Source organism: Plectropomus leopardus, chromosome 17, assembly GCF_008729295.1.
Source record: "Plectropomus leopardus isolate mb chromosome 17, YSFRI_Pleo_2.0, whole genome shotgun sequence".
NCBI classification, from domain to species: Eukaryota; Metazoa; Chordata; class Actinopteri; order Perciformes; family Serranidae; genus Plectropomus; species Plectropomus leopardus.
The window spans coordinates 28,605,181-28,620,196 of NC_056479.1; the positions used below are offsets into that span (position 1 = coordinate 28,605,181).

General features: G+C 40.7%; 1 protein-coding gene across 1 annotated transcript in view; it reads left to right on the plus strand.

Moving 5' to 3' along the window:
• ntn1b (netrin 1b) overlaps positions 1-15,016 on the plus strand; it is a 56,767-nt gene that overhangs the window by 31,022 nt on the left and 10,729 nt on the right. The window contains exons 3-5 of the mRNA XM_042504291.1: positions 1,713-1,901; positions 9,821-9,970; positions 12,084-12,137. Of these exons, the coding sequence (XP_042360225.1) occupies positions 1,713-1,901; positions 9,821-9,970; positions 12,084-12,137 (393 nt within the window). The remainder of the gene's footprint in view (positions 1-1,712; positions 1,902-9,820; positions 9,971-12,083; positions 12,138-15,016) is intronic.

Here is a 15,016-nt window from a genome sequence, read left to right on the forward strand (position 1 = left end):
TAAAAAAAATGGATTTAATTCTTATCAAATTATAGATATTTTAATTCAAAATAGCCTCTTACAAATGCCAGCTTTTAAAAAAAAATATGTATTATATTGACATTTTTAAAAGGGTTTCCACACATTTTTATGGACAAAATTTCATGCTTTTCCACTACTTTCCAAGGAACCATTATAATTGTTTTGTTTTTTTTATTTGGCCCACTTCCCCAGTGTTTTACAAACATATTAGATTCAAAATCTATTTAAACATAATTTCAGCTGGCAAAAATGACGCGAGAGACGGGGCACAGAGAGAAAATTACAAAATGTACGCAACATGATGCTACGTTACGTCGACAACTACAGAAAATAAATTTGCTGTAATTTTACATAACGTGGAAGGTTATTCATGGAAGATTACAATAAACATTTTAATACTCACAACAACATTACATGACTTTTTAAAAACCTGTAATGATTTTTACAAATTCCATGACTTTTACAGGCCTCCTGGAAAATGTGATTGTGAAATTCCATGACTTTTCCAGGTTTTTAATGACTGTGGGAACCCTAAATTTAAATGGGATTAAAAAGTTCTATTAAAATTCTCTTGAAACAGTGAAAAGGTGTTACTGCGTCTGTGTACTGTGTTTAATCTCTGTATTTGAAGATGGTTACATCATCATTACTTTGACGTTGTTGCTCGAGCTAACAGGAGCTAACGGGCTAAATTTGGCAGCAGACATTGAGTTTGCTTGTCTTAGAGAGAAATGTGACAAAATCACTGTGATTAAAAGACATGAAAACAGTCTATAAATGCATAAAAATTACTTTAAAACTCTATTTTTGAACATTAATGATGTTCGCTTAAATATTTTCCTAATAAATTGTTATTACAAGATGCTGGTTCATTTATACATTTTTACACATTTCATTCATGTGATTATTTATTTCATGTCTTTTAAAAAAATGGATTTCATATTGACCACTTTGGGCTTCCATAAGAGAGTCCTAAAATCGCAAGTGCATGATTGCGTGAGAAATATGAACTTGGGGTCGATATTAACAAGTGAAAATAGCAATGACAATAAATCAGCAGTCTCTCAGATGTGTGGGAGAGCGGAAGAAAGTTTTCCTGCCTGACATCACCGGGGGTCAGAGGTTAAATTCACAAGCAGGTGGCCAAGCGAACCAGGACGTTTCTTTAAGAGGCTCCATTATTCTGCGGCCAGACCAAAGCAGGCCGAGCCACACCATCTGTTTCAATAACCTGTTGTCTTAAAAATGACAAACTCATACCAGAAGATTGCGATGTTTTTCAAGTAAATGCATTTTCTCAGGATCTCAGACTGACTGCGGTTGGCTCCGCACCACATTTGCAAATTGGAGGGTTTGTAGCCAGTGTGAGCCGAGTTCATCGCTGTCAGATAACAAGCTCATGTTTCCAAAATGTCAGCTTTTCAGGAGCTTAGAACAACAGCAGTGTTTTGCAGCTTGATGACACTGCATTTGGTTTCACGAGTTTTGGAGTTTCTCAACTGACAGGGGACGATGTAACCACGCAACTGGAGTGAAAACATGAAAAAAATCTGCACAACCGGAGCTACATGGTTTTCAAACTGTGCCACATGGGATAGTTTAAATCTGAGTGCTGAATGTTTTATTTCACTTAAAGGCATCATGACTCGCCGATCTGCAAAATGTCACAGTGTCTCTCTCTCTTTCCTCAGCCTGCCACTGTAACCTGCACGCCCGCCGCTGTCGTTTCAACATGGAGCTGTACAAGCTGTCGGGGCGGAGAAGTGGCGGCGTCTGCCTCAACTGTCGCCACAACACGGCGGGACGCCACTGCCATTACTGCAAGGAGGGTTACTACAGGGACATGACCAAGTCCATTTCTCACCGGAGGGCTTGCAAAGGTAACATGACACAGGACGTGTCAAAGGTTGGATATTATAATGTTTTATGTGAACTGTCAACAGTGTTTTTGCAGCTTAACTTTTTGATAATATGCAGGATTTTACTAAAAAAAAAAACCCCAAGGAATCAGTGGTCCCTTGTGAGCCACCGTCAGTGTGAGGTGGTGTATTATTCTACAGTGACTCCGCCCTCTGACTCGATCTTATTATTCTCTGTGCTTGGGGCGTTTATGGGCACTCGGGTGAGTTTCAGGCTTTATAAAAAGGTAGCAACCAGCTGCCAGACTGTAAGCACATCCAAGAGACACAGCGCCAAAAAAACGCAAAGATAGTGAGGCGAAACAAGACTAAATCTTTAGCTGGTGAGTGTGTTAATAAACAGTAACCAATAATCCTGCTTAAACTCCTCTGAGGTTTGGGTTCAGGTAATGTTTTATACACATGCTTCTCAGCAGTACTCTGTTCACAGTAGTGTAAAGTAGCCCAGAAAATATACTGAAATACTGTACTTTTAAGGTGCTTATTTACTTTTCACTTCTGTTATTTTATTCCTCTACTCCACTATATTTAATTGTTAAAGAGAAGTGTAAATAAATAGGCTTTATGTCATGCGATCCCTTACAAAAACAAAACAAAAAGTCCAAGCAAAGATTCAAGAAGCCTCTCAGATTTATATTATGACGTCTAGAGGGAGAAACACTGGAATAAACTACCTAACTATCAGTTAGGTAATCAGTTACAGTGGCAAAGTGCTGCTTACACATCAATGCATCAGAACACGGATTTCCATTTAAGATTTGCACAAAACGTAAACAACATTTTTGCAATGTAAAATAATAAATCTAAAAATAATAAAACAAAATTGCGATGGGATGACGCACATAAGGGCGCACATGCAACATGGCAAAGGTATGTGAAGTTCAATATGTTGTCAAGCTGCACAAAAAGAAATCAACTTTGGCAAATGTCGACTGACTTCAAGATCTGTGTGCTCTTAGTGGACAGGTTTACAGATTTGTGCAAAACTTGCAATATTTTCAAAATGTTGCTAAAACACAATCGCAATGAGATGACTGTGTTTCCACTGAGTGATGTTATGCGACTTCTCCGCTGGCGATAACATCCCAGTAACCATGGTGATGGATGTTCAAAACATTAGCAGCATCATTTCTATTGTAGCCACCGCACTAACCGTCATTATTATCAAACGAAGGCCACGTAGGCGTGTTATGAGAGCGATGATGGAAAGGCGAGCCCCTTATACGTGAGAGCAGCCACGTATGAGGGATTTCTGGGAGCTGATAGTCCACGATTTCACAGAGGAATTGTGGATTTAAAACTTTCTGATGATCTTTCTCTTTAACAAAAATGTCTTTCTTTCAAGGAAACCTTTCAATAATGCTGTCACTTAGAATGACAATATGAGCCCGTCAGTGGCAAAAACAAACACTTTTAGTGGACATAAATTGAGGGACGAACGCGCCCCAAGTGGTTACATCGCAGCCTATTTCACCACTGCCATACTGGAACAATTTCTAAAATTTTGTTCCTATTACTCACAACAGACTACAGGCTGAAAAATACCAAAGCTTCCCTTTAAGTTAAGGATCTGTGTACTTCTTCCACTCTGTGTTTCACACTTCAGGCATTAAAGGAATTCTTTAAGAAGTTGAGGAGAAAAGCGCCCACCTGTCTTGGTGTAGGTGAAGTGACCCGTGCAGCTCCCGGCTCTTTGGGGTCGTCTGTGGATCCCTGACAAGACAAACATGACAAACAGAACAGAGGTGTGAGCTGATCCACCGAGCAGAGCAGTGGAAACAACTCGCTAATCGTCCCTCTCCTCTATTCAACACGAGGGCTGAGAACAACACCGCACACACAGGTGTGAGCGCATACGTCAGGTGTGAGAGCGAGCGGCCGAGGATTAATGTGCAGGGAGACAAAAGCTGGGCTCCTTCTGTCTCGCAGCACCTCGGGGAGTAGAGACAAGCTCTGAGCCGCTGAGCAAACAAACTGCTGTCACTCTGGCTGTACACTCACCGCAAAAATATCCCGTAGATGCATAAAATGCATAGATACAGTCAGTGTTCAGTTATAGCTAAGAGGCGTCCTTTTTATTTAGTTATTTGCAAGTTTCGAGACGGTAAATTCAGGGCAACAGCAGCGCCTTTAGCCTATGTTTTGACGACGTGCTGTAACGTTATTAAACAGGGATTTGCAGTGGCAAGAACACCAAGTCCTTGGAAGCTCAAGACTGTTTTAGAAGTGGCTGAAGATAAAGCGTCTAATGCTTTTTGTTTAACCAGAAACAGTCCCAAAATCGCCATCATCAAACCCACCAGACTCCATTAAAAAAACAAAAAACCCCAGTAATTTTAGCTGGACAGCGTATTTTCACATCGAACTGGGTGAGTTAAGGATTTATTTCAACCAAACCAGAGTTGGGGATTGTTGGAAGAGTGCAGAGGAAAAACCAAAACTATTTTTCTGAGTTTTATTTTGTTTTTGTCAACTTTGAATGAAGTGTGTTTTATGATGATAAAATTACCGTTTATTTAAATGTCGTCAGTTGGGTTTGATGATTGGGATTTTGGGACGGTTTCTGGTTAAACAAACGCATTTTATTTTTAACAAGTTGTCAATCAAAATGTATTTTTCATAATGTTGTCAGACACTTCTAATAGCAATCTGAGCCTGTCACTGGCAAAAACAAACTTTTAGTGGATGCACATTGAAGGCATGAACGTGCTCTGAGTGTTTTTCATCCTGGCTGCTATTTGAACTTTTCATAATACTGGACCAATTTTAAAAAGATGCTGTTTCTATTAGTCACTCAGACACAGAAACATATGAAAACAGGGTCCAAGTTGCAAAATACTCTTTAAGGTTTTTAAGGTTTTTCGACATGCAAAAAGCCACACAGCAAATCTTCAGAATGGTGGCGAATACTTTGTTTTTCTCCTCGGAGTAAAAGTTTGAGACATTTTTTGGGCGTTCCCATGAATGTACACAGTATCTGTGGCCCGTCTCAGAGCATGTGACAGCATGTTTGCCTACAAACACTGGCAAACATTAATGTTAATGTGCTGTTTTAGGAGAGAAAGTCTGTTTATATGAGGGAAAAATCTTCTAAAATCAAACAGATTTTATGGCAGTACTTTTGCATGCTGCTTTTGCACAATACTGGATGCCATTGTACATTTATATCACAATTACTTACCACACTAATGAAACATGAGTGACTTTGGGCAGATGAACATTTTGTGGTCTTGAGCAGCATTCACCGCTGAGCTATGATTGGCTGATGACGGGATGCCCGTCCTGCGGTGCCTCCATCCCTGGTACACCGCTGGCTATTTAAACACAGAAACAGCAACATGATATTTCCTGCTGCATGCCACAACAGTGCTCAGCTCTCAATCCACTCTGACTCAGCATGCATGAAATAAAAGAAAAGGCAGCAGATATACAGAACTAGAACAGTGACGGGAAGGTTTGCATGGGAAGGCAAATTTAGCATTGAAAAAGGAAACATTTGCACAAGTTCCACTATAAAATAAAACACAGGCATTATAAAAAATATTTTATTTTGATATTTGTTTGCATTCTACTGTGTTTGTAGCCTCCCTGCTTTTATATGATATGCATTTTTATTTTTTCCAAGCTGTTTTGTAATAAGAAGGACCTGATAAGTATAATAAATAAGCACTGTCTTTGAACAGTGAGTTGTTTTTGAAAAAAGTAAGTTAATGGATTGATTTTTAATTGTCAAAAGTGTGTAATTAAGTAAAACCCTTCAGGCATGCGTTAATATTATACACACTTGTATGACTCTGCACAGAAAATGCGCTTTTCAAAATCAAGCTTTAAAAAGTATTATACATTAAATAAACTAACATCAATTCTAATCATAAATATCAAATATTGATATTGTCAGAATTTGAATTTAACATGAATTTTAACGTGAGGGTTTTTGGGGACTGAATCACTCTTGGAGCCAGCTTCTAGTGGACATTAGAGGAACTAAAGTTTTTGGGCACTTTGACTTCATTTTTCAGCATGAAAAGTTGCTCTTTTTGTATAACAGTTTAATTTACTCCACATTTCACATGATAGACTGAATGAAATCTACGAGGTAATGAAACATCACGGTGCTGCTTTGTCATTTGTCTTGTAATGACAGACTGACTGTATTTTGCACCACTTAAATCCCAAAAGTCCCCTAATGCAAAACCACAGCCTCCCTGCCTTCGGTGCTCCAAACTGGACAGATTAATTAATTTCAACCTGCAGTGGGGGTCCTGCGGAGCTGAATGGCTGCTGAGGGGTGCGGTGCAGTGAACCATGTACCAGCTTCATCTCTGTGGACTCGCTGAGCCCAGTTAAGGGCTTAGACTGCCAAACGTACGAGGGGGACGGGGGAAAAAAAACAAACTGTTAGGGGTGGGGGGCGTGCACTGTGGTTCTCCAAGAGCCGTGTTTACACTGCGCTTGATGAGGGGTGAAGTTGTTAATCTGGGAAATAAAGCATGAGGCATTCCACGCTGCCGCTGGAGATGTAGGCGCAGAAGAGACATTTTTTTTCACTAAACCTCCAACGATTAAGTAAATCGTTGCGAGGACATTTTGAGATGTGGAGTGTTGGCGAGGGAGGAAGGGGGGCCTTCAGGAATGGGAAATGAAAGCAGACTTCCTCCTGGCTGTGCTGGCGCAGCGCTGTATTTCCTGTCCAACAACAGCAGAGTGGGATGGTTGGCTGATTTGAACAATAAATATAGAGGTTTCTAAGTGATGTCACATCGCCCTGTATTTGTCACCTGAGGAGGGAGGCAGCAATCAGGCTGTTTAGGTTTGATCCCAGAGCACCGTGCTGCGTATATGAAGGGGCGAAGGGGCTTTAAGTGTTCAGGTTACTGATCCAGCTGTTTGGACAGACTTTGCAGAGATCTATGGATGCTGCTACATCCATTCATTAGGCAAAGCAGGAGGCATCCCCCTGAACCAAACTACTCCCCAAATATAGCTTGTGAAAATGTTTAAACTGGCGCAGCTAAACAATGCTGCGACCAACCATTTGTCATTTTTCAGCAAAGTGCAGGAGATCTATCAAGCTTGTGTTCAGCACAGCCACATGCAGTAAATCGATCCCAGCGCTGCGTCTGAGACGGATCTCCGATACAAACTCTCAACACGCTCTCGTAGGCCGAGTTGTACTGTGGAGCTAAAACTGTGACTATTTATTGTTACACCTACTTGCCCAGAGACTACAGGCAGAAAATAGCAATTTGCTAAGACCTGCGTCTCTCTTTGTTTTATATGAGGTTAAAGTTTAATTATGCACGGTCCCTGTCTAAATAAAATTACATTACTTTAAGGTTTGGCATCAAAATTAAAATTTGGCATTGAAAAAGGAAACACTGGCTCTAAAAACAACGACATTCAAAATTATTTTGATATTTTTTCGCATTATGATTTTTTTCTTTATGTCAGACTGCCAAGTGAAGCGTGGGTCCACAAAAGTTCATTTTCTTTCAGTCCCACCAGGATTTTGCACGCTGTTTTTGGGATTATTGCAACCTGAAATGCCTGATTTCATGGCAACTTTTCTGGAAAAAAGATTTTTTTTCCCGTTTTTAATAGATTATTTTTGGGACTTTTTGCCTTAATTTGACAGGACATCTTAAGCATGACAGGGGGAGAGAGAGGGTGACATGAATTAAAGGGTGAGGTCAGAATTGAACCTGCGACTGCTGCAGCAAAAACATAGCCTCTGTAAATGGACCACCCACTTTACCAACTGAGCTACTGGGCACCCAAAATTGAGAAGTTTTAATGTTTATAGGTCATTTTTAGCAATAAATATGCAGGGGCAAATGACATTTTCAAAAACTGTTATAATGCCGTCTCGGATTCAGAGCTTATTACAAGCTTGTTACAAGTATTTAGAGTTTCCCCCAAAAAATTATAATCTCTTTGTGATGATGTCGTGGGGGTTAGATGGGAGGGAGGCAGTGATTGGCTATTACTGCCGCTGAAGCGATGCTAAAGGATGGTCTGAAGGAGCTGCTCTCTCTGCACGGTTAGCACGAGCTTACACAGCAGCAGCAGCAGCAGCAGCAGCAGCTGATATCCGACAGCGAGCCGTAAATGACCCCAACGAGCTCACATAAGCTGACATAAAAATGGACAAGGTACAAAACCTGATCAAATTTATACTTAAAAACTGTCGATTTATATTTAAGAAACTTTCATAGTTTGACATGGCAGACAAATTTGACCAATTTTAGCAATAATAATAACCTTAAACGCTAATAAGTAGGAAGGCCGTCAGGACTTTATACTTGTATTTTAACAGCATTTCAAATAGGCCAATTAAGCGGGACAGACTGTTTTGGGACAGATTAAACAGATTTTCCTATCTTGGACTATGGAACAAGGACATTTTATTTATTAAACAAACAAATCACAAGGTTTTTAGATATGTTGCATTTTTTGCAAATTCACTTTTGCACAGTCAGTCTTCAGGTGTTGAAGAGTTAAAGAAAACATTGAACAAATTTGCATTGTTTGCCATTTCGTATTCGCAAAGCCATGCTCAGGCTTTAATTTTTGGTCGATAAACTCTGTACAGTAGCAGTCAAAAGCAAACCTTATTCTTAGAAACGGTCAGACTGAAAACTTCTCTCTATGATCTCATTGTTCATTTTTACTGGAATCCTATGTGATGATTATTTTATTGCATTTATAGTTTCCAGCCCTCCCTCATTTTTATGTAAAGAACAAACCAGTGTTGAATGATCAGAAGAAATAAACGTAATCCCTAAAAAAATTAACCATTTGATTTTTGTCAACAGATAAACTGGGAAGACACTTTTACGATACAAATTAACTCAAAGAAAACAAAGAAGTTAAACCTTTAAAAACAAAAACAAAAAAGAAAAGCTTTAACAAGCATCTCGTTATGTTCATGAAGCTTCATAAATTCCAACTAAAAGCAACTCAAACCTCCGCTGGACCACTTCAAGCACATTTCAAATGACTCTGCTGGTACATATAACACATGCAAGCCTAATAGGGAGGCTGGGCTTCCACTTCAAACACTGGCTTTATGGTAAATGTTTGGCAGAGCACACACACACACACACACACACACACACACACACACACACACACACACACACACACACACACACACACACACACACACACAAACAGAGAGAGAGAGACAAATTTCTCACTTTTAACGTGCGATCCTCCAAACTAACAGCTTAAACAGACTTTGAAGTGCGTTCCACTCGTCCATTAATGGGAAACATTATTCAGGCAGTATTTGCCTGTAAGGAACTCTTTGCCAAAAAGCTTTACATTGGAAACTCAATCTGAAGAGCACACAGAGTGTCTGATCACAACGCTGCGGAGGACACAAAGAGCCGCTCTCAAGAAGCTCAAAGACGCCCCTCTGCACACATGCATTTTGCGTTACACACAGTAGACCGAAACTGTGCGGTGAGGGTGAAATACTATAATTAATCAAGTTATTTACTCTTGTGCGTGCCTTCCAGAGCAGACCTAATGAAGAATCCCATGGTCATTATGGGCGGAGGGAAGCGGTTTAATTTGATTGAGGTTTTATGCTGGTGCAGGGCCCAGTTCCCCATCTGTGATGGTCTGGAAGCAAAACACAGCTCGCTCTAATGTGAGTGATTCCTCTCTAGGTTTTCGTGTCGGATGACTTTTTATTGTATGGAATATGTAGAGTCAGCAGAGGGCAGGGCGGAGACATGCCGTAGCCATTTGAAAGCTGATATTTGTTTTGTAAGAGCGCTGGTTTTGCAAATTGCTTTTCATTTCTAAAATCACAACTTGTTTACTCGGGTTCAATCTGTAGCTTGATGTTCTTGTGTTTTTTCCTTCCACAGCATGTGATTGCCATCCGGTTGGAGCAGCAGGGAAGACGTGTAACCAGACAACAGGACAATGTCCCTGCAAGGACGGAGTGACGGGAATCACCTGTAACCGCTGTGCCAAAGGCTACCAGCAGAGCCGCTCTCCCATCGCCCCCTGCATCAGTAAGGACGGCTTCTACCACCCTCACACACCATGACTGGATCCAGTTAATTTTCCATGTTAACTACACATTCAACAACCGCTTTACTAAATAAGGAATACTTCATAGTTTATTGCAACGCAATCACCCGAATAAATGTTGGCATTGTACATTTCTGTTAACCACTGTTGTTTACATGTGGTAGGTTGGGCGGCGAGTACTCTTTACGTTTATTGAATACCAATATCCAAATTGAGTATTCAAGTACTCATGCCCATCCCTAGTTTCCTCAAAGGTCAACTCTGTTAAAACAGCTTGCTATTGGTGTACAGTTGAAGTTGATGAGAAAAATTCAAAGGAATTACAATGCAAGTGTATTCATTAAAGCATCATTCCCACTGCACAAAAAACCCTCTAACATCTGGCTTTTTCATGCAATGAAAATGTGTAAGATCGACATTTACATCCAGGTCAAATGACTCTGCGGTAGACGTGTTTTTACTGCCTTCGGCTTCAACTGGCATTAATGGAAACATAACACTCAGGTGAACACGGTAATTTCTGCTCTTTAACCAGTGAGATGCAATGACTTATTGTCGCTAATTACCCTCCGTCTCCTCCTAAGCAGCTCAAACATTAGTACAAATTAGTCCGCATAGAGTTTGAAAGAGAGACTGGATAAGTAATAGATATATAAAGAGAAGAAACCACTGAAAAGTTTTCATAGACCTCTGTGCCCGCTGCTGTCGACTGTTTACCTGTTCTTCTGCCTGTCTGTAATGTTGCACGGACACACCAACAAACCAATCTACACACACACACACACACAAAACCTGACAGAAATGCAGACTCATCTGCTGCAGCAGTGTGTTCACTGGCTCTGGGAATGTAGTCTATTTCCTTTATTTAGTGGGTTTACACATATTTGAAAAAACCACATGCAAGTGCTAATTTTGGTGGGAAAGGGTTGTGGGATGTGGGATTTCCAGTTGTATTATTGATCACATTTCTGCTTATTTTTCAACTTCTGGTGAGACTCTGCCTTTAGCAAAGCCAGCTTAGCCAAATCCTACAGTCCAAGCTTTGATACCTAGACTCCATCATAAATACCTAACCCTCAGAAAACCTCAAACCTGAAAAGGACAGGACGCGCTCGTTACGCCTGAATTAATGGCCCACACTCATCTCGTGTTATTTTTCAGATATTTTGGATAGATATTTGTCTGTTTAAACCAGAGCCTGGATAAACAGACCATTAGAGCTTGCCTAACATGGCCCTGTGTGCCTTCAAACACTGTTAAACTGTTCGTCTTGCCATAAATCCACAGAAACAGTCCAAGGGAATGATGGCTGATATGTTTATTGGCTGTATCTGCTGCCTGCAGATTCCAGGCCCGCGGCAATAAACGCCAACGCCTCACAGAAACAGAGACAGGTCGCCGGTCGCTGCTGCAGCTAGGAGCATCAAGTAGCTGGCTGGCACGAACAGATAAGATAACAGAGATGTCTGTGAGGACACGTGCACACCAACAATCGTCCACTATGTTACTGAGGTTGACATTTCTGATAAAGTTGTGTGTGGAAATTGGACATGGTCTCTGTGGACTTGTTTGGCTCGAATCCACAGCGATAATTTAAACCTGTGAACCTGCTGGAATAGGATTTCTTTAATTTTGTTGGGAAGGAAACAAATGTGGTGTAAAAGTTGGAGGAAATGGGTTTTTTAGAGAATATATTTGGTTTCTCGTATATATTTTTTTGAGATAATGGCTTTTGGTTTTAATAGCATGATATTAAATTTTTGTGATTTCCAACTTCCTGCCAGCTCCAACTTTAACGAGACCGGCGGCCTTGGCTCTCTGTACCTATAACTGAACATTAATAGGAAACTCACGGTCTTGTTACAAATTTTTCAGCACATCTGTGTGTCAAAATCAGCTGTTTATTAACAAGGCATCCTGTTAAATCCATTCATATTCATCTGAGGGTTTTTTTTACAGGGGTGCAGTTCTGCTCTTTGGAGAATAACCAGGAAATTAAACTACATATATTTCCCATCACATAAGTTTTATTCTGTATGCGTTGCAATATGATCACAATGTAAAAGTCTGTATTTATTCCTCTCCTCATCACAGAGATCCCAGTTGCATCTCCAACAGCAACTTACACCAGCTACGAGGAGCCGTCAGGTGAGTAACATGTTTACCTGATTTACTAACAATAAAACTTTTTTTTTATTACAAATTTTGTTTTCAAGCTCAATTTCACAATTTAGTGGTATTGCTCTTTTAATTAATTTTTAATATAATTGCACTTTTTGCAATTACAGTGAAACTAAGGCCCTGAGCAACTTTTGAGGGCTAAACCTAATCCCCGACCCTCTCCGTGTCACGGTACAATGTGATCTCATCCCGACTCATCATATTTTGCCCAAGCTGCAAAATATTTGCCCAAGTAGCCAAATTTGACGAGTGGGGATGAGGTAACATTGTGGCACTAAAGTAACCAAAGTCCTGAAAAAACTGCGTTTTAAAAAATCTGTTTTAGTGACCTAAAACTGTTTGTGTGTGGACGAGAAGCCAATACGAAGAAGGAAATGTTGGTTTTCAAAAGTATCTGTATACGTGCGGAGCCTAAACTGAAGTAACTGCTCCTTCACACACAAAATTATAAATACAACTTTAGCACATGCATGTTTTTCCATCCATTCACAGTCTCACTCCTCCACTAAACACACGTCAGTGAGGTCTGAGCGCCGCTGATGTAAACTCCAGATATTTTGCCAGTGCTCCCTGCGGCCTCTTCGCCTGTATTCCCAGCCTGCCCAGCAGCCTCCCCTGGGTCCCAGCCCTAATCTGATTACATGCTTCATTTGCACCAGTTTGTATTTCAATCAAGGCTGGCTGCGCCGACAGTGAAGCCCTGCCCGACCCCATTGTTCATGTGCTCTGACAGGAGCCTCCGTGTTGGACTGTCAACATTAGATGATGCGCAGCAAAAATATTTACCTGCAGTTTTAATTTCTGTGTCTCTCATCATCCCAATCACCTTGTTCGGAAATTGTAATCAACCTGCAAACGGTTTGCTCGGCTGTGTTCATCATAGGCGTGCAGTCACATGACTTGGACTTGGGTCACAGATTTGTTGACTTTAGACTCAACTGCAACTAAAACACAAAAAACTCGCAGCTCAACACTAATGACTCTGGACTTTGGACTTGAGCTTTTTGACTTGAAAATACTTGATACCTCTCTCTCTAAGCCTAAAGATTAAAAAGTATGTTATTTAAAAAGTTGAGAAAGCAGGAGAGAGCCAAGAAGAACTAACATTACATTACTGAGCACCAGCTGAGAAGAAAATGAGGCCAAATATAATGTATAAAAACAGTAGCATGTACAAAAGCTATGTCATGGTTGAAAAAAAATTGCAGTACAAAAAACATACAGGTTGAAAATTACAGACTAAGATGCAACATCTTCCAACTTTGTAAAAACTGCACAAAAATGTGTATGTGGAGGCTAATATTAACATGCTAATGCTTGGCAATGGTTAACTTCACAGCTGGGTAAGGTTTTTTTTTTTAAATTGAATTTGTTTTAACAAAAAAATGCAATTTTAAAAAGCATTCATCATTTTTGTAAATTTATTATTGGTATTACTTTATATTGAGTATTGAGTACATTTTGCCTTGTTTAGGATTCGAGACTCTAAATGAAGGACTTGGGACTTGACTCGGGAGCATGGAAGTATGAGGACAGTGGTCACGCTTTCATCACAGATTTGCACATTATTTAAGCGATATTTTCGAAATGTTGATTAAAGACAATTGTGAGATGATTGTGTTTCCACTGAGTGATGTTATGTGACTTTTCCTCTGGTGATGACATCCCAGTAACCATGGCAATGGATGTTCAAAACATTAGCAGGTTTATTTCTATTGCAGCCACCTCACTAGCCGTCATTATTTCCAATCGAAGGCGACGAAGGCGTGTTATGAGAGCCATAATGGCAAGACGAGCCCCCCACGATTTCACAGAGGAATTGTGGATTCAAAACTTTCGGATGATCCACTCAACTTTCTCAGAGTTATGTGACGCAATAACAGCTCCTGTAGCTCCTGCTGCATCATGAGGGAGCCAGTTCCTACTGAGCACACAGACATAGCATCATGTGACCTAGAAAAGACCAAAAAGTGTCTCCATTGCAGTTTTGCGAAACATGGCTTTTTCGAATCGCCTGAAATACCATCTAATGTGAGCGTAAAAACTTTTCTTGCAATAAATGGAACTTTTTCCATCAGCTGTATTTTTCAATTCGCAATTTGTGCAATTTCAGGGTTGATGGAAACCCGCCTAGTGACGTTTACAGTGTTTGACATGAACATATCTACCTTGAAGAGAGAGTTTAAATGAGCCTTTATTTGTGAGTTGCAAAACACCGACTTGGTCCCAGCTCTGGTATTAATTAAATTACAGTATATTAATGAGTTTTCAGCATGATGCAGGTTTGTTTGAATGGGCTGAGTCACCTCTGATCATCAATCAGCGTCTGATGAGAGTGGCGCCACTGACTTCATTCAGCTTTGTTGTGAGTCCCACTTCCTACTATAGTGACTGGCGAGGCTGTGTGGAGTTTGGATTCCTGTCAGAAACTCCACACAGACACCACCCTCCAAATTAGGAGCAGTGTGGTCCCCAGGGACCCCGCAGAATGAACGTGGCACTGCTGCGGGGACACACAAAGGGGGCGTTTGTCCTCGCAGCAGGAGATTGGCCCTTAATGAGAGCTGCGGGTGTAATGGCCCAGTGCGGCGACCGCGCTAAGGGGCTAATGGGCAACGTCAGCTATCAAAGGGAGGTATGATAAAGGCCCCCAGGGGCCAGCGGGAGATAAAGAGCCCCTCCGCCCTCGGCACTTCATTTACATGGAAATCAGGCGTGCTCGATATGGACTCGTCAAATTCATTTACTTTGGGATTTCCTCTTTTCTTATTTCTCCCGCCACCCCAGAAAGCAGCCAGGCATTCCAGCAGAAATGCTTTCTCTACATACATGAATTCGATCCTCAT